General features: G+C 38.3%; 1 protein-coding gene across 1 annotated transcript in view; it reads right to left on the bottom strand.

The window, feature by feature from the left end:
- The window catches only part of LOC149297826 (N-acetylgalactosamine kinase-like), a 73497-nt gene that overhangs the window by 52769 nt on the left and 550 nt on the right, over nucleotides 1–20178 (bottom strand). Inside the window, exons 2-4 of the mRNA XM_089488293.1 lie at nucleotides 11367–11455; nucleotides 10003–10126; nucleotides 5702–5792 (exon numbers count right to left, since the gene is read on the bottom strand). Coding sequence (XP_089344419.1) covers nucleotides 5702–5792; nucleotides 10003–10126; nucleotides 11367–11455 — 304 coding nt within the window. The remainder of the gene's footprint in view (nucleotides 1–5701; nucleotides 5793–10002; nucleotides 10127–11366; nucleotides 11456–20178) is intronic.

Here is a 20178-nt window from a genome sequence, read left to right as displayed (position 1 = left end):
GATTTTGGACCTATCAGTAATTTTATCACATTTGCCCTTTATGTATTCAGTTACATCACTACATCCGTTGCCGGGTGCGTATCGCTACGGCTTAGTCTCATAGTTTGCAGCGTTTTCTAGAATGCTATTTTAAGTTCTGTCCTATTTTCAGAAATTTGTCTCAGGTTGCAGCTTATATTAAAGCTGTGTCTTGGCCTGAGAGTACTGCTACACTATACCTAATATCGCAAACACTTTGGGATATACCCCACCTGCTCTGCTCAATGTTATCTTAAAACTACAGTATCCAGTATACAACAGCTGACCCCAAAAGCTGTGTTTGTGTTAAACAAGCAAATCGCGCTTGCTCTGCATCTTTTAGTTTGGTTTATGGCTGATATTTGAAAGGTTAAGCCGCAGAATCCAAATCTAACATCACAGTCCTCCGTCTATTTCTTTTTAAAAAGGTAAAAATCACACGCACATACTTGCATGGTCATTATGTAAACCATTCTTAAAATAAAAATCTTAAATTTAAGAATTTAACTAAAAGAAAATATTTATGATCTATAAAATAAGATACTATTTACGTTAACATTTTTAAGTAAAAAGTATGTTTGTCTCAATGAGTGACACACACACAAACAGACATTCTAATCTGTACTATATAACACAAGATACAAACAATATATAAAAATGATATTCATAAATTCCCGAATTATATGATGAAAATTAATCCGGGATAATAAAAATTATAGAAATAGCATTTCTGATTTAAAGAAGATAAAATATTTTACACTGTATTAATGAGTCACTTGTTTTAGCTCAAAATGTGTAAAGTATATAAAAATCAAATCATGGCAGAAAGAAAAGTCTATAATTTGGAAGGTTTTAGCAATGCATTTAACATATCTAACTATGGTGGTTTGCCGTTCCTGAAAACATTATTGAAATTATGAAATAAACAAACTAACAGTAGTCCGTAAATCAGGTTTTCTAGAAAAGAAAAGAAACAACAAAACATTTCCTTCACAAAATAACATCGGTCACATGTTTCGGGAAAGACTAAACTATTTAAAGACAATTGTCTAGAAATGGATACACAAGTCTTATACTGACAAGACACATCATGTAAATGGATGTAAGTGAATCACTTTGGGGTCTATTCACTAAATGGACAGTTGACAGGAGAGTTTGAGAATTGTGTTTCATCTCCTTGGCTATACATTATGAAGATCCACCTCCAGTTCTCCTGCAGGAAGGGTTTGGCTAGCACTGTATAATGTATAGTGTTTTTTGTTAAATCCCCTCATCCATTGCGTTATGCATTATACAGAGCCAGGCCAACCCTGCACACTGAGTCATATTGTTTAATCTGGTTTAGTATTCTATAATGCACAAGTCTGCGGGTATGATGTTAACCTGCAGTTTCTTGGTGCAAACCAGAGTCTACCATTAAAAATTAGTTGGAAGTAAACAACTGCTTGTTTAATGCAATTAGAGTGCACTGGATATAAATATTAAAACATCTCTGGTATGTAACAAGAAAACAGAGGGATAACAATGAACGTCTCAAATGGTCTCATGGAGTGTGATTTACTCTATTTGCAGAAAACAAAGAACACAAATATGTATATTCTTTTATAATTCAAAAGGTAAGGCATTTAAGAGTTCTTCCATGTATATTAAACCTCTTTACGTAGGTTTAATATAGGAAAGCCATATTTTCTTAGCGGAAAACATTGGGCAAGATCCATATGTTACATACATAAACTTCAATATATATGGCACAAGGTTAAACTAGCACACAAATTAAAAGCATTTGGAAACATCTGGACGGAGATACTTTAGTTTCGTCGCATTGATGACTAAACGTTGGGTTCAACAATAGTTTTCCTTTTTCCAGTTAGTTCTAAGAACTCTGCTGCAGTATTTAGCAAACCTTTGTCCCTGGGATGGTTGAATCCAAAGATCTTTTAGACTCCTGGTCTGGGGATCACTGGTTGCTCACAGACTACAAACTGAATATATAGTTTGCCTGAATATAAGAAAAACTGTATCTTATAGCTATATATCTTTCGGATCTGCCTGGGTGCTTTTCGTACCCAACTGCTAGATTTCTTGCCAGATTACGGCTGAATGTTCTTTTTTTGAACCTCAACTCACTGGCTGAATTTCACATTCAGCAGACGCCCACGTAGCTTCAGACCACTTCACCTTCTCTCTTTTCCAGAACCCTGTCACATCTGATTCCATGCCAATGCGCTTCCCACTCCTTATAGCAGATCCTTTCTAAGTAACCCGAATGTAGTCAAAAGGTTACTTTTCTAATTTCAGGTCAGATTACCCTTTTGGGAGGACATTAACATTTAAAACAAAAAATAAGCATAGAAAACAGAGCTCTTCGTAATGTTACCTAACTGAACATAACAGCTTGATTATTAAGTCTGAGTCACGTAATATTTGTGAGACTAGAGCAAAAATAAAATCTAATATTCTAATTTATGTGACCTGAAAATCGATTGCCTTTTGAAGAAAAAAAACACATGCTTTATGGGACTAACTATAAATTAACAGGATTCATTATTCCTTACTGCACATACTGTATTTATATATTTGATGATATCATTTGTTCAATCAAAAAGCAACAGCAGCCATGGGGTTTATTCACTAAACTGTGAGTGGTTGCAAAATATCAATTCCAACTTGAACAAACTGAACTGCACGAGTCAAGCAACTCACTTATTCATTAACGTACATATATACTCTCATGAACCGGTGGCCTTCAATAGGAATAGAAGCATTGCATCCTATATTTACTGGAATGGGGTCCGCAGACACTTATAGGACCTATTCAAGTCAGTAGAGAATGCAAAGTATATCACTGGTACATGGGGGTCCCTCCCTGGGATTGGGGCAGAACGGGGGAACAGGAGTGTGGTCTGCAATTATAATGTATACCTTATGTTGCTTATCAATCAACAATATCTTGGGGAACATGAATTTTCTGAACAGAAATATGAATCCATGTCTCTATAAACAAACAGAACAGATCATTTAGGACAAGAGAGTGATAGTGTCAGCACTGGCACAGCTACTTGCAGGGTAGCAGGGTTTCAAAGAACAGCCCAGAAAGTAGAGAAGATCAAAAAATTGCTTTTAGGACATAGTGGCGTAGAAAGAAATCTTTCTATATTAAATTACTACTTTCAGGGAGATCATAAGTTTCCCCGAAGAATACACCTCTTAAATGAAGAATATACGTCTGTATGTGGCATAGAGACCTCAAGACCGTGAATGTGCTCCATCAAAGCTTTCTCATTTAACTCTGGAACAGTAAAATGTTGCTTGACCTTTGATTTTGACTTATATGTGGTGCTGTTCCATCAAGAAAAAAACACTGAGTGTTCTAGGGAATTAAGCAAATTAAATTATTTTATTATCTCATCTGTACATCTATAAACATAAAAACCGCATAGGAATTTTAGGAGATGCCTTCTAATGCACAAAACATTGCAAAATGCCACTGCCCTCTCACTCCCGGTCATATATTAATTAGAATTTGATTACTGTATATACTGACATAATTAATCTATTATTTATGGCAACCGGTGAAAACTTAGCTAACTAAAACAGCCCTTTAAAACACAGGACTGGGTAAAGCAGACAAAGCAATGTATATTGATGCTTGATAATTAATATAGTGTTATATTTTAAGTGACTGAGTAAGCCCCAATTTATCTAGCTATCTAAAAAAAAACCAAAAAAAAACCAAAAAACCTGCAGGATAAGCAATGCAGCACTTTTCCATGGTCTATGTATTAATACATAGGATTGCATACCACCAAATGCCAAACGGGCCAAAAACAAGCACTTTGATATAAGAGACTAGGGGCTAAAGTTTTACCACGACATTTTACGAGACTCCGTTAACAACTGATAACTGGTTACCAAGTTTAACAAAAATAGTAATGTTTCATTAATACACACTTTTTTGCTAATTCCATACATATTATTGTAATTTTTTGGGCTGCTTAACACAGACACTTAGAAGGTACATCATTATGCATTGTTTTCCTTGTTGTTCTTGCTACCATATCCTATGGGCCCATACCAACAGGTCGGTTTCGCCAATGAGGCTTAACAAAATAACCCATAATGCAGAGTTAATGTAGAGACATTAACTCATTAATTTAGTGAACTAACCAGACATGTTACTACCAAAACCTAGACTGCTTGATTTGTACACATTGGCCGAGCAAGCACAAGCACCTCAAAATCATATAATCTGCAAACCTAGCCTTCGTAAAAAGCTATATTTACATTCAATGTTGTTAATTGAAAATAACTATAAATATCTGGCCAGTTACTCATTTTCAAACCACTTTCCCCAAATACGGTTGCAAAAAACTGATTGTTGACAGTCCTTAAATTTTCTCTGAAAACTCATATTCCGGAGTAAAATATTAATCCCTGCAGCATAAAACTATATTTTTCCCTCTTAGTGTCATAAGGAGTTCACTGCTTGATAAATCAGGAAAGCTAAAGAGTTTCCTACATCTGTGTCGTGGTTATTAATCTTTCTGTTGCTCTTGTTGATATCAGCTCTAGTAGAAAAAGAAATGGAACACATTAGAGGAAAAATGTTGGTACTTTGAAATAGGCTGTTTACCCCTCCAACAATCAAAGGGTTAATCCTACTTTATTAAAAAATAAGGAAGGAAATGGAACCAATCTTCTTAAAGCAAATATATAAATGATTTTTCATGGTGCTTGTTTCATCAGTCTAAATTATTTTCTTATTAGGTATGATGTCATTTTCGCTGTTTAATCATAGAACGTCGGTTAACAATTGGTTTTAATATATCTGCACACGAGGAAGCACATGTCACAGATGTGATATTTCTGCAGATGGGTCTGGCGAATGCCTGGCAAATATTAAAACAGGACGGTTGTTCGGCACAACGTCTGTTCAAAGGGATTAAATAAAAGATTCATGACAAGTGCCGGACAACAGAGGACTTGCTTACGTAAAACTCTACCTCATAGACGTAAGGTATCGGGGAGGTCCAAATTCTATTAATAATATAGTCCACCTGCTTTTATCTTGAAGGTAACTAAACAGTTAAATGCGAAAGAGACATTAGTCCGTCTCAGCTGTTTGGAAGACCAGCAGCCTAGTGGATGGTTTAGAAATATGTCAAATAAGTTCTTCTAGCAACAGACTTTACGTTTATATCAGCTTTTTACTGGAGGTTTGTTCGAAATTTTAAACAAATCCAAGGAAAAGTAAAATATTAAAATATTCTTCTTTACTATGATGAGTTAAATAAATCCAAGCACTGATGATTAGGAAACCTTTAAGAAAGTGAATATGTAATATTTATTATACACATAGGACGTTTGAGGTTTTAAAGGGCTGTAAACCTTAAAGATTTGGGGGCTTATTTGTAACACGTGATGGTTCTTATTAGACACAAACTAAGGAAACCGATACAATGTTCATGTCCTGTTTACAAGGCATTAAAGTGATATCAACGCATGACAACATTTGAATTAAACTTGAACATGATCCTTCTCTCACTTAATAATGGGAAATGCATACATTGAGGCCAAGCAGCTTAATCTACTAATTTGGTAGAGCATACATCGCTGTGGCGCTCAAAGAGCAGGCTGCTTATTTAACACAGTGTTTATTCTTTAGCAGACGTGTTTATAGTACCTGGATTCCCTTAAGTCCACACAGAAAGTAGTTGTGCCACAAAGGTTTTGTCTTATCAATCTGAATGTTCTCAAAACTCACAGAGAAGTCCCTGCAGAGACAAAAAGAACCCATTAGGAAGGGAAAGTATTTGAAAGCTGTCTGCTGCCACCTAATGGTGAAAGTGCATACTGCATCATTAAAACAATAAGTTAACACTTTATTTACAATCAATTTCCTGAGCACACAACTGACACGTTAATGAACAAATATATTGAAAATATATTAATATCAACATGTGAATACCTATTATATGCCAATCAAAATGAATGCATGACTACTATACTCCTTATATATATAAACTACAATCTTTAGCAGTGGTGTACCTAGAGTGTTTGGCACCTGGGGTGGATCCTATATTTGGCCCCCTGCCTCCCACTTGAAAATGTAAAAACAAATCAAACTCTTATTCACGCTGTGACTCGCCAACCGCTTCCGTGTCTTCATTCTTTGTCACACTTCTGCCAGTGTCTTCTTTCTTCGTCCGCTTCTCCATGAACCAGGCCTCAGGGCACCCATTTTCCACTGACTGGGAAAAGGCTATCCCCGTAACTCCACCTTTTTGGGTAAGTACTCCAAGAGGCCCGGATAATGAAGATGTAGTTTCAGAATAACTATGCAAATCTGGCCTCTCTGAGTACTTCCGCAAAAGGGCAGGGCCAAAGGGAGAGCCTCTCCCTCAATCCGCCAATTGAGAAGAGCGTGTGCCCGGAGTGCTCTGAGAGGCATGGTTCACAGAGAAATGGACGAAGAAAGAAGACACGGGGAGAGGAGGAAGAAGACTTAAGAAGGCAAAATATTACTTTACAGTAGTAACGGTTCTAGTATTCTTTTAATGGGCGAATTGTGTTTTTAACCACTAAGTGAAAGATAATAAAATCCATGTCGCATAGTAAGTGTTACTGCTTTCATGCAGGGCACATCCAACGCATCCCTAGGACTCTGTTAATGTTCCAATGGATGTCAAAAATTACAAAAAATGATGAGGAGAATCAAAACGGAATATGCATGAAAATAGTTGCTTCTTGTTAATGTCAGCAGGGGTTTAACAGAGTTGTGCAGGGGCCATCTAGGTTTAAAGACGTTTTGTTCCACAGGTTAACCCCTTGATGTCAGCACAAATGACATCTACTGCTAATGGCTTCTGTAATTTTTTAATCACATAAGTGCTATATTTCTGGCACCTTAACTTTATTTGCCCCAAACCATAATATTGTAATATAAGCAATACATTTGTAATGACATGTTCTGAGATATGGAGCCATCCTCGGCAAACATACCTGTAAGAATAACTGGGCTGGCCCTGCAAAATACGTAGTTCAATTAGTGAGGTGACTTTCAAGAAATCTCACTGATTTACATATGCTTTATACAGGGCCATCCAAACTAATCTTTGAGCAAAACTTCACTGAGGTCGACCCTTCATGCTGTTAAGTGAAATCACCGAAATAAAACTGCAGCTCTCTTGCCAAACCCTGTTTAGTTAACAATCCCAGTTTACGGTAAGGGGTCCCCTCAACTCATGTTGATATGGGGTCCCAGGATTTTGTGTCACACCACTGAATGCCACCTGTGCCCACCAGCACTGCAATTCCATTCCCCAATGAGTACTTATTGGAAGACAGAGTCTGAGTTGTATTTAAGGTGATCTTTAACCTGCAGTATAAATCATTTGCTAGCTAATGGCACAAAAGACATCCCTGCTTTAAATGATCAGATCTATTGCTTGTGATGGAACAGAACACATTTTATGCAAAATAATTTAACTGACAGAGCTCCAAGCATGAAAAAAAAGTGAACCTTGTTTTGTTATGTTGGGATGAACAAAGAGTAGATATTTTAAACTTTTTTCACTGTTTATGAATAATGCATGCTTTCCTAGAAGTAAGGAATCACATATTTTAAAAACTAAGCAGTGCATACATCATAACACATTTACATTAAAGAAATAAATTAGTCTACCCAAAATGCTGAGAGAGAGAGAGAGAGAGAGAGAGAGAGAGAGAGAGAGAGAGAGAGAGAGAGAGAAAAAAAAAGAGAGAGAGAAGAGAAGGAGAGAAGAGAAAGAAAGAGGGAGAGAGAGAAAGAAAGAGAGAAAGAGGACAATGAGCATGACCTTAGGGTATATTATTTTCATCTTTGATTTTCACTTCTATTCCAATCCTCCAGGCCCTGAGTTTAATATGACATGTCACTTTCATTCAGCTTTTCATGTCTATCATTCTATGGAAAACAACATATCCACAATATGCGGAGCCTGGAAATCTGGATTATGTTAGAGGGACGTTTCAGTTATCTCATCATAATGAATCATAAACGTCTTTATAATGAGATATTTGAGTTAATTGGAACATTGCTACAATTTCTGCTAACTGCAGCCTAGGCTAGGCTTAGTCATTTCAAGGCATACTGACCATTGACTTCGTAATGGTCTCAGTAATGAAAGTAAATTAACTCTTCGTTTAGAAAACACAAGGTAGGGAGAGACTAACGATACACATAGAACAGTACAAAGTGTGTGGCAAACTCTCCTGGTGGACAAAGGATTAAGCAAAGCTTATGCGCAAGACTGAACTACAAAGATTTCCAAGTCTATGTACTAACAAAAAGAAGTAATTCTGTTCAAATATTGCAAACAAGCTGGTCACGTTGTGGTGCATCCACTTCTTCAGGTTGCATGTTTACCATGTATATTTCCTTAATTCTTTTAAGTCTAGTTTTTTTCTACCAACATGTATCATGTTACAAATAATCATCAATTAACGTAAGAGTAACATCTGGGTTTTTTCATATTAACTTAACACTGTTCCTTTAAGCAATTCCCTGGAGAGTTTACATAGGGCAAAATACAAAGGTGTTTGATGGGATTGAGGGCTCTGTGCGGCCAGTCAAGGTCTTATACACCAAACTCACCCAACCATGTCTTCATAGACGTTGCCTCGTGCACTGAGCGCAGTCATGCTGGAATAGAAGAGGGCCATCCCCAAAAGGTTCCCACAAAGTTGGGAGCATAGCATTGTCCAAAATGTCTTGGTATGGGGAAGGGGATATTTTGGACAATGCTATGCATTAATGTCTATGTATATAGAATGCAATGTCATAAAAGTCCCTGTTGGCGTTATAGTTAGGTGTCCCAATACTTTTGTCCATATAGAATTAGCAAATGATATCTGTGTGTAATTAAGGGAGTTAATAGGAACTGGGATGATGTTTCTCGTGATCTTGTTTGTTGCCTTTTATTATCAGATACAGTATAACATTAAAACATGATTAAAAAAGGAAAACAAAGATAAGTATACCCTGCACAAAGAGTTTTGTAGGCCTTCTAAATTATCTGGAACCCATTTCTAATTTAAATTTGAGGAAGTCGACTGTTTCCACTCTTGGTGGCTCCATACCATATGCCCAGCATTTCACATCAAGCAGTTCATCTCACTAGAAGTCTAAACAACCTGTTAATGTGTACAATCAGAAGAAAATTGAAGAAAGTTTAATTAATTGCTGCAGCTTCTTTTTTCTTTTCATTTTGTTTGATTTTATTAGAGACCACTTTTGCGGTCCAGCAGGACCTTACTTTGTTTCCACCGTACTTAAAAAGCTAACCATACATGTACCAACATATACAAGCATAAGGTACATTAATCAAGATCTTTTTGTCGGTCTCTCCAATACAACATAACAAAAATCATTTTAATGTTTTCCGTGATCAATTTAATTCTAAAATAAATGGAAAAAGCAGAACAGTGCCTTTTAACCTTTAGAACAGGTAAACACAGTAAAGGAATTCAAAAAGCCATGGATGTGCATAAAGCTATCATAAAGAAATAATTAAAAGTGATTCAACAAGGGGGAGACTAGATGGGCCAACTGGTTCTTGTCTTCACTATTCATGTATCTATGTTAAGATCACAAAATAATTATTATTGTGACCCTCAGCTTGAAGCAATATATGTTTGAGATCTTGAAGGTTGGCCTTTGAAAAAGGTAGCTGTAGTTTAGATTAAAAAACTGAGTTTGCCGAGACTTGTTGCATTGTGGAAAATGGTTCAATTTTGCACAGTGCTGTAAAGAGTATCAGTTGGAAACAATGAGTAACTTTTATATATGCTGGAAATCAAACAAATCAAATCTAAATTTCAAACCAATTCCCCATATTTTCCATAACACAGACTTAAGGGTTTATATATGAATAGAACTTTCTTTCCTAGCAGAAATAGATGGAAAAAAACAGTAATTTGTTTGAACAGAACAAAATTACTTACAGGTACGAGGGATTTGTATTGGACAAGTGCACAACGTCAGAGTCGGTGGGATTAACCGCCGCTAATATGTCTTGTTCGATCGCCATTGGAAGAACAGCATATCCACAGTAATCAATGTGCTCACCTGTAAGAACAAATGGTAGCTATTACAAATAAAAGCAGATCAAAGTAAAAAAACAGGTCTCATTGGGTCCTTTGTATCTTTTGTCTCAGCCTAAAAAATAAGTATTTTTATGTTGATTATTTAATGTTGACACCCTTCTAGGGGCTCTGCTTTCTGTTTAAATATACCGTATTGGCTCGGATATAGGCCGCCCCCGTGTATAGACCGCACCCTAAAAGTTTGGTGCTTTTTTAAAGAAAATTTTTTTTTAATAGACATCCTGCCACTCTGTCTCCCCCCCCCCCGAGATACGCTGCCACTCTCCCCCACCCGAGATATGCTGCCACTCTGTCCCCCCCTGAGATATGCTGCCACTCTCCCCCACCCGAGATATGCTGCCACTGTCCTCCTCCTGCCCCCCCCCCCCGACTTACCAGAGCAGACTCCCGGGTGTCATGCGGGGCCGGCGGGGGACATCTACGCAATACGCGTATACAACTTCCGGTGTCGGGACTCAGCGGATGTGCGGGCACCGGAAGTTGTATACGCGTATTGCGTAGGTGTCCCCCGCCGGCCCCGCAAGACACCCAGGAGTCTGCTCTGGTAAGTCTTGGGGGCAGAACGTCTGCAGGATGCACTTAGACAATCTCCCGTGCCGGCACCCCCCCCCGTGGAAAGTGCTGGCAGGGGAGGCTGTCTGAGCGTATCAGAGAGTAGGATACGGGTCCCCTGGACCGCTGCGGGGGATCTGTATCCTAACCCTGGTGCCTGCCCGGCGCCCGGAACTGCATGTCCCGGGCGTCGGGCGCTAGACCCCGAATATAGGCCGCACCCCCACTTTAAAGACTTAAAGTGGGGGAAAAAAGTGAGGCCCATATTCGAGCCAATACGGTATATACATCTAAAAAAAAAAAAAAAAAGGAGGCAAGAAGCGAAGAAAAACTGTCCATAAGCCTTCAAGCGAGCCAATATGGTGCTTTCCAACTCATGGTCTTCTTCTCATGTTCCAATGCATGCTTATGAGCTGTGGTGCACTTACAGAGAGCCTCTGGATCCTCGCACGTCTGTATCCATTATAACTGTGTTACTCTTGCGTAAAATGTTTTACATGTTTTTCATTGCAAATATTCGGTAATTATTTATGTATTTGAACTTCTAAGTGGTGCATGAGAAAGAAAACCTTCCACAAATAACAACAAACACATATGCAGGATGATTTCCAAGTCTATTCACACAAAACATTTACTAAATTTAGGGTTACCTATTAGATTGACTCGTCCTGGTGCACGAGCGTAAAATGAAGGCTTGCATCCATATTTAGAAGTAAAAATGTCTTTCAGCTTCAGCAACCTGTTGAACGATAAGAACAGGGCATATTTTTTTTAATTTTTTTATTTTTTTTTTTGGAACAATTATCTAGAATATGGTTCTTTGCTCTTTCAAGCTATACTACACTAGTGGTTAAGCCACAGCAATGCATAGATTAAAATGTATGAAATGTAGTTTTGGTGGAAACTACTGTAGCATGTGCACTTACAGTGACCGATTAGAAATGCCAGATCCATAGCACATTGTTGCACAATGTTACAAAGTGTGGTGAAGGGGCAGTGTATGACAAGCAGAATCCTATTTTTATCCTGAAACAATCTGTCACTTCAAAAAGGACCAATGTCACAAAATGTCATCAAGGAACAGATGATATTGTTGCGTTTTATTTAAACCCAATACACCAAAAAATAAATAAAATGCTTGTGATGGTGTCTACTGGTAACAATAAGCAATTATATACATATATATACACACACACACACACACATATATATATATATATATATATATATATATATATATATATATACTCATCTACAGACACCAGACAAGCCAGAAGGCTTGCTTTTCCCTCAGAAATCTCATGGTGCTTTCACAACCACAAGGGATTCTGGGTAGCCGCATGCAAATAAGGTTAACAATTATCACCTTTGCCTCTATATCCACTTTATACATGGATCCCTTGAAAGTAATTGCCCGCTGTACAAGACAGCCTTTAGACAAAACTCAGGAAGAGGTACAATAGCCAGATCACCACTCATGGACAGCTGTTTCGTCCTTCATGGGACTCGTCAGCATGAGGTTGTGATACTGGCTTAATAGTTGAGGCTTGGGGTAGCTAAGAAATCTCATTACATAAGTTATGGTGGGTAAAAGGTGATGGAAACCCTTCCACTTAAATTTAAGGGGTAGAAGAAGTATTATTAAACACTCATCTACAGACACCAGACAAGCCAGAAGGCTTGCTTTTCCCTCAGAAATTATAAAGTGGATATAGAGGCAAAGGTGATAATTGTTAACCTTATTTGCATGTGCCTACCCAGAATCCCTTGTGGTTGTGAAAGCATCATGAGATTTCTGAGGGAAAAGCAAGCCTTGTGGCTTGTCTGGTGTCTGTAGATGAGTGTTTAATAATACTTCTTCTACCCCTTAAATTTAAGTGGAAGGGTTTCCATCACCTTTTACCCACCATAACTTATGTAATGATAGTAAATAATGCATTTTACTACTGCCTGCAACTTAATAGATCTTTAGTCTAGTGCTGCCTCCTGGCATCTAGTCAGTCTATACCCCTAGACATTGACATGGCACTGTGTAGGGTACCATTTCACGATAGACCTGGTGGAATTGGTGGACACAGATGTGAAGTTATAAGTAGCAGAAAGTTTTTAGAACTTGATTCAGTTATGGGTTTTACCTTAAGAGCAACAATCTATTGAAGTAACAGTTCATCTGTAAAGAAGCCATCAAGTAAACCTAGCATAAACCTTATGTATGTAAATATAATATGCAATTATGTTTCCATATTCTGTTACTCTAAGACAATTCTCATCCTCATGGCTGATCATTTGTAACTATGGGTTGTGTGCCTGAGTAGACAGTTAGGAAAAAAAGAACATAGGATATAAACTATGGCATAATTTTGTAACATTCCTCATTCGTATTTCCAAAATATATTTATCTTCAGGACAATCTGAATTTGCATGGCATTCTTGAATCCAAATTTGCCTCCACTGCGGTTCATGTTATAAGGCATAGTCTGACTGGCAAAAATCTATTTCTGAGAATGGGTTGGAAGGAAACACAGAAATCTGAAATCTCAAATTCCCCATATTTAACTACTGCACCAGACTGCCAATCGCTCAGAGCAAACAGCAAAATAGTAATTAAACTGCTGTGGTTGGGTACAAAAGATATCATTATATTGTTATTGAGCAGAATGTTCTCCGGGAACGATTTTAGAGGCATCAACCATTTACGTCATTCAACATGCCCTTGTCTTTTATGTGCCAGAAGGAATTTACCAGCTATAGCATTGTGGAAATCAGATTAAAATGGAGGAAAAATAATAAAAACATACAAATTGTCTTTCAAAAGATAAAATGCAGAAGAAAGAAAACACTGGCATCAACTGATAGACTGTTAGCACTGGTTAATGAGCCATGTATAGGGTTTTATTATCAATAAATACATAGTTATGAAGTTATCCTTTATCTTTCTTTGCCCAGTTTAAAGATTAACGATGAAAAAGAGCCTGGAGACACACGCCATTTTTTTGGCTTATTTTTGTTTTATCATATTAGCCCATACTGCCCTCTTTTTCCATTACAGGCCATAACCTCATAACTTTAATGTATCTGAAATATAAAAAAAATCTGATTAACTGCACTTCTGGTACATGCCCAAATATTATGGCTGCACATTAGTTTTATGAGCAATACTTTTAACATAATAGGATGCTTATATTCCAGCCAATATGCACTTGCTTTATAATTTTGTGGTTAAAGAGCAAGAAGTCTATTAAAATATAAAAGTTGTATTTAGCTATACAATTTATGTTTTATGTGACTATTGTATTGCAGAAATTTGCTTGCAAATACTCGTTTTATTCTTACCTAAATAGTATTCGTTCTTGAATTTTTTTTATTTTTGGCATGATATCTTATGTGCATTTTCTCTCATGGTCTCCTCTAAGTGAAAAATAGATTGGGATTTAGCACCTAATCAAAATGAGACCTTGTTACAAGAAAGTCTGTAAATGTAAAATAGTACTAAATACATATAAACGTGACACATTTAGGCTTATGTCTAAAGAACCATCTTTATGTGAGATTTTCTTTTGGATGTTTTTTTTCCTCTGTTACCACCTTGCACCATCATTGCTCTGATACATAACCACCATTGTATTCTGCCCACATACTTTTTTTCTGGTGGAAGTTTGTGATGCTATTAACTTTTTATCAAAGTAAATCCAGACCTGAAACGACTAAAAGGCATGTTTAAATCCAGTTGTGCATTTATCCTGGGGGCCACCCTAGAGCATCACTACAGCCGCCATCAACACTTACCCTTACACTGCCATACTCTCTTAACTCTTTAGGAAGCGCAAATAATGCATGCAATAGAGTCTGTGCCAGCGAGGCACAGATCTCCATAGCGTAAAGGGCCAGTTGCAATGGAGATTTCTAATCTCCTAAACCATTAATTGAAATCCTCTGGTTTTGCAGCAGTAGGATGGCCACATCTTGGACCTGCTGCCCAGGGCCTACAGCACAATATGTCTACTATTAAGCCAACCGGAGGTTACTATTACAGACGGCATTAGATTTCTAGGTAGGCAGTAGAGTTATGAAGCTTTACCAGTGTCTGTGGTGGAGGCTGCACAGTATAAGAATAACATTATGGTAGAGAAGTAATTGTCAAAAAGTTAAATTAATACTTTTTAAAGTGCTTTTAGTTACCCAAGTTCTAGTAATTTACCATATCAGTGTACATCCCCAGTAGGGGGCAAATCCAATATTTTGGAGTGTAGAAAAACTGATCCCATCTAAAGTATAGACATTTGAGTTCCTGAAAGCTTATGGGCAATAACTTAACATTACGGTATGGGGAAAGCAGCTATAGCAGCGGGATCAGGAAAATTCCCTACCTATAACTTTACTGAATATTAGCCATTGGTCCTTTAGTTACAGGTCGGAGGAGCCTTTAATCGTATATACTATGGAGCTATAACTATCCCACTAGATGGTAGTGTCAGACCAAAACAATACTATGAATTCCTGTAGCCTTATAACAAAAACAGAAGATCTGGAACCAATTTCTCTTGTCCCCCCGTTTCACCACTATCCTACGTTGCCAACCCCCATCTCTTCCCTGATCTGTGATCTGGGAGTCGTCCACATGCTCCAGGTCACGTGTCCTCCATGGTCCTCTTCGTCCCCTTTCTCAACTCATACCTGTGCTGGTACTTTTGTTCTATTCGCCCTACCAGGACTTACCTTGGTGTCATTTCCCTGTATCGCCGAGCCGCCCGCCGGGGGGGAGGGCGTCCTGCCATGATCCTTGCATGTTTCTTTTTCTCCTGTACCGCCTTCCCCCCTCCCCTTATTTTGTTCTCCTTCTCCCTCCTTTTGTTACTCTGGTTCTCATGCCCCCGCTTCCAGGGCACTTACTTTGGATTACATTGTGGGGTTACCTTCCCTTGCTCACTGTGCATTCCGATCTGAATATTGTAGTTGTTTGAGGGACCTTACTCCGCCTCGAACAGTTTTTAGCCTGGGGGTATTGTTCTATTACCGTGATGTTCTATGGTTATCTGCTCAGCTCTCATTTAGACCCTCTGGTCCGCTACAATGGCTGATATCCATTTACTGTACTGTTGTGTATTTTGCTCTCACCAATGTTCTGCACTTACTTTTCCACTTTTGTGGCTCATATGCCATGTACCGAGGTCCTTATGTGCGTTTTCATTGTACCTTTGTCTAATATCTTGCTGTATCATTGCGGATGTATGTCATTGTACGGTTATAAATAAATGAGACTTGAAAAAAAAAAAAAAAAAGAATAATGGTTAAACATACAAGCTTGCCATTAAGGGGTTAACTGCAGTACCATAAAAAGTAGTGCAGCACTTAAGAAAGGTATGTTTTATGTCTTATTGTCCCAAACATCCAGACCAGGGGGTAATATTTGAAAATAAAAACATAACTGGGGAAGAAAAAACTGTTAGCTCATAAATATTTTTGCTCCTAGATTCAAACCAAATTTATTGACTTCAGCCATAAACGTCCTTTAACTGCAGACCAGTGATATTTTGGGTTACTTTCCCAGTTGAGATGATTATTTATGGCAAAGCGAATGAAGTCATGCTTGTCCTTTCCTTTTCTTCACAGATTTTCATTAGTCAGAGTGTACGGCTCAGTGATTGAGGCTGAGCCATTCTATTGTTTATGCCAACACATTATAAGGAGTCGGTGTGTTTGTTTCATATATTGGACTAAGATAGCAGATATATACAAACACACACACACACACACATATATATATATTTTATTTATTATTATTAATATGCAGTGGACTAATGAGAATTCTTGGAGTCTGTATCACTGGTCAAACTATAGTTTATTTATATTTATTCAAAGAACAAAGAATAACACATCATTCTTATTCCCTATCATTTCAACTAATTGTTTAATAATATTAAAACTATGGTTTACCCATGGGGTAAGCCAAGTGTCTGTACAACGACACCAATGTCTGCAACAAGGCTTGTGGAATACATTGAAGCGAAAGAGGACATTTATCCAAAGGTCTTCCACCAAGACTGTGGCTGTCTGACCATGAACCAGGTATGTATAACTGTTATAAGATAGGACATCATAACCGTACAGTTTGTTTAACAACATAAACCAATTTTCTTATGACAGCATGTTGATTGTTGATAACATGCAATTAAAATCCTTCTCATTTAGCCCATTTAATGGTTTGCTTCATTGGTCACTGGGAATAAAGTAATGTAACTTAAAATAAGTAGGTGACGATGCATCCATTGGTTCCAGCTGCAACAACCCAATGGGTACACATACCACAGAAGCGTAAATAAATATATTACAGAGGGTCTGACCAACCGCTAGAAAAGGGAGACTATAGAATAAAACCATAGACTTAATAATCTCAATGTGAATAGTTTGATGGAAAGACAATGGGATTTGAAAGAATAATTAAAATATATTAAGGAATCTAAAAAGAAGAACAAGAACTACCTGGTTATGAGGTCATAGTATACAGGGCAAATGGGTGAAGTGGCCCAAATAGGCCAAGCTGTAATTGCCAACAATCTATTCCTGTGGCTGTACTATTTGATGCATTGAGGTTGGGCAAGGCACGTGATATGTGACCTGCACACTAGGGATACAGATGAAGACGATCATATTCACATGTGTTTTATGGAGACTTAACTTTGTCCTTTAGTATGAATCATTTCTCTAACCAGAGTGACATTCACATCATTTTTATAACGTACACTTAAATGAAAGCACATGGTACAAACAAAATGAATCTCCATCAAAGAAAAAAGGACCACACAATTGTTACAAACAGTGCTAAATCACATAGCTTAATTTAGGCAGACAGGCAATGATTCATATGAGCACATGCTGTGACATCTGATGTCACGCACATGCTTGCCCCAATCTTAGCAACTAATCTGCAGCAAACTTTTGGTAGGCAATGGATGCGGTAGGATGACAAGTGAACGGGCACCACAAACAATGCCGCAGCAAAAATATGGGCGGCATATGCCTAAAAACAGTAAACAAGGAAGAGCTTGAACAGCACACAGTGGTTAAAAGAAATAAATAAATATAGTCCAATAAAGTCCAATGACACATTCAAAGGTAAATCGAGATGCATTCTGGATACTTGCAAATGATTGACTTCCCAAGTGAGAAAACAATAGTCTCCTCGAGCAATTTGTGCTTCATAGCCCAAAGCTGTGGGTTGTTTTAAACAGAGATTTCACAAAATCACTTAAAGTGATAATTCCAGCGCCTAAACCCCACATCAGCTGCACCCGGTCAATGGTCCTTCCTACATATAAAATTCAATAAACTCAAAACTGTGATAAAGTGTGCTTAGTGTCATCTAATAATAACAAACAGAGCCAGATATAGTGGTACGTTCAGTATCTGGTAATATTTTGGGTCTTCAAAATGTATAGTGAAATCAAGAAGCTGAAACACAACTCAACCACAAACTCTCCTGTCAATCTTCCCTTTAGTAAATAAACCTTATAGTGTATTTGGAAGCTCTATAAATCAATGATGAAGTGCAGCTACACGGGTGCACATTCATCATGTTTTTCACATGAAATTACATTTAGCTTGTTTGCGATACATGACTAGTTAAATAATATGTATCTGCAAACGCTTCTTGAGGTACCAGGTACATCGTGACACAATGGCTCTACAGGGGGTTAATTAGCGGGAAATTAGTTGGCTAGTATAAATGGGAAGAAAATACCAAAAATATATTCTTATATAAGCTGTTTATATCAAACTGCATACGTATGTGTTTTTCTTTAAATATCACTAATATATATAAATGTGTTTGAGTACACTAAATGAAGAAAATAGCTCTGGTCCTTAAAGTGTTAAAGATCCACTTTTTCCAGGGGCCAGTGAAGCAAACATACTCTTCTCTACTAGAGGGAGGGTTCAGGATCGAATACTGGAACATTCTCCAGTATCAATAGCACGCCAGCTATATACCGTCCAGCTGAGGCAAAGCATCTCGGCAGCATTTCACACCGAAACACTGTGAAGAGCGTGGAAAATTATTTCCACCAGCGTGGATTGAAAAGAATAGTAGACTATAACTGTTGCACTCATGAAGTACTCTTCCTTTGTGTAGACTATTGTAGTTTTTGCTAATGGTTTATATAAAATAATAATAACAATAAATACAGTATGATCTAGACCAGACCTGGGCAAAGCACGGCCCGCGGGCCACATCCGGCCCGCTGAATAGCTCGGACCGGCCCGCAAAGAGTGTCCTGGTGACTCACCAATGAGTCCGGTGTCCCCCCCCGCCCCGGTCACTTACCTTAAACTCCTGTGTTGGAAGCGTTTGTCTCGGGTGCCGGCGCTTTACGCTGGGCGCCGGCATATGACGTCAGACGCCGGCGATCAGCAGTGAAGCGCCGGCACCCGAGACAAACGCCTCACGCTTCCAACACAGGAGTTTAAGGTAAGTGACCGGGGCGGGGGGGGAGATCCTGAGAAGGGGGGGTTAGGGAGTTAGAGGGGAGATACTGAGAAGGGGGGGTTAGGGAGTTAGAGGGGAGATACTGAGAAGGGGGGTTAGGGAGGGAGGTCTTACTGTGTGTGTGTGTCTTACTGTGTTTGTGTGTGTGTGTCTTACTGTGTGTGTGTGTATCTTACTGTGTCTGTGTGTGTCTCACTGTGTCTGTGTGTGTCTTACTGTGTCTGTGTGTGTCTCACTGTGTCTGTGTGTGTCTTACTGTGTCTGTGTGTGTCTCACTGTGTCTGTGTGTGTCTCACTGTGTCTGTGTGTGTCTCACTGTGTCTGTGTGTGTCTTACTGTGTCTGTGTGTGTCTCACTGTGTCTGTGTGTATCTTACTGTGTCTGTGTGTGTCTTACTGTGTCTGTGTGTGTCTGTGTGTGTCTCACTGTGTCTGTGTGTGTCTCACTGTGTCTGTGTGTGTCTTACTGTGTCTGTGTGTGTCTTACTGTGTTCATAGCTTATTCAGTTATTGTAATAAATATTTTAGCCCATTTTTTAGCTCAAAATATTTTTTCCTTTTTTTTCTCCTCTAAAATCTAGGTGCGTCTTATCAGCAGGTGCGTCTTATAGAGCGAAAAATACGGTATGCACTCCGAAGCCTTGTTCATTTTGTTCACTTCTGTGCTGTGCTAATAGTTATTCAGGCCTTACTTATTCAAGCACCTCTACCAATGACGTAGGCTTGAATAACTTTATTAAACAGCACATAAGTTAACAAAATGGACAAGGCTTCGGAGTTTGTAGTTTGTAGAGGTCTGGCCCTCTAAAACCATTCCAATTTCTCATGTGGCCCCATGGGAAAATTAATTGCCCACCCCTGATCTAGACAGTGAAGTAAGCTCAGGCTGTTACACTCTTGGTACACTCAAAGCCTCTGCTACTCAGCATTTTTTTTTTGTATGTTGGTAATCTAGATCATGTGATGCAGAACTGTGTTTCT

The sequence above is a fragment of the Sceloporus occidentalis genome, unplaced genomic scaffold (genome assembly GCF_023333645.1).
Source record: "Sceloporus occidentalis isolate IW3139 unplaced genomic scaffold, rSceOcc1.0.p SCAF_37, whole genome shotgun sequence".
NCBI classification, from domain to species: Eukaryota; Metazoa; Chordata; class Lepidosauria; order Squamata; family Phrynosomatidae; genus Sceloporus; species Sceloporus occidentalis.
The sequence above is the reverse complement of the archived record's forward strand: the minus strand, read 5'-3'. Positions and strand labels throughout refer to the sequence as shown.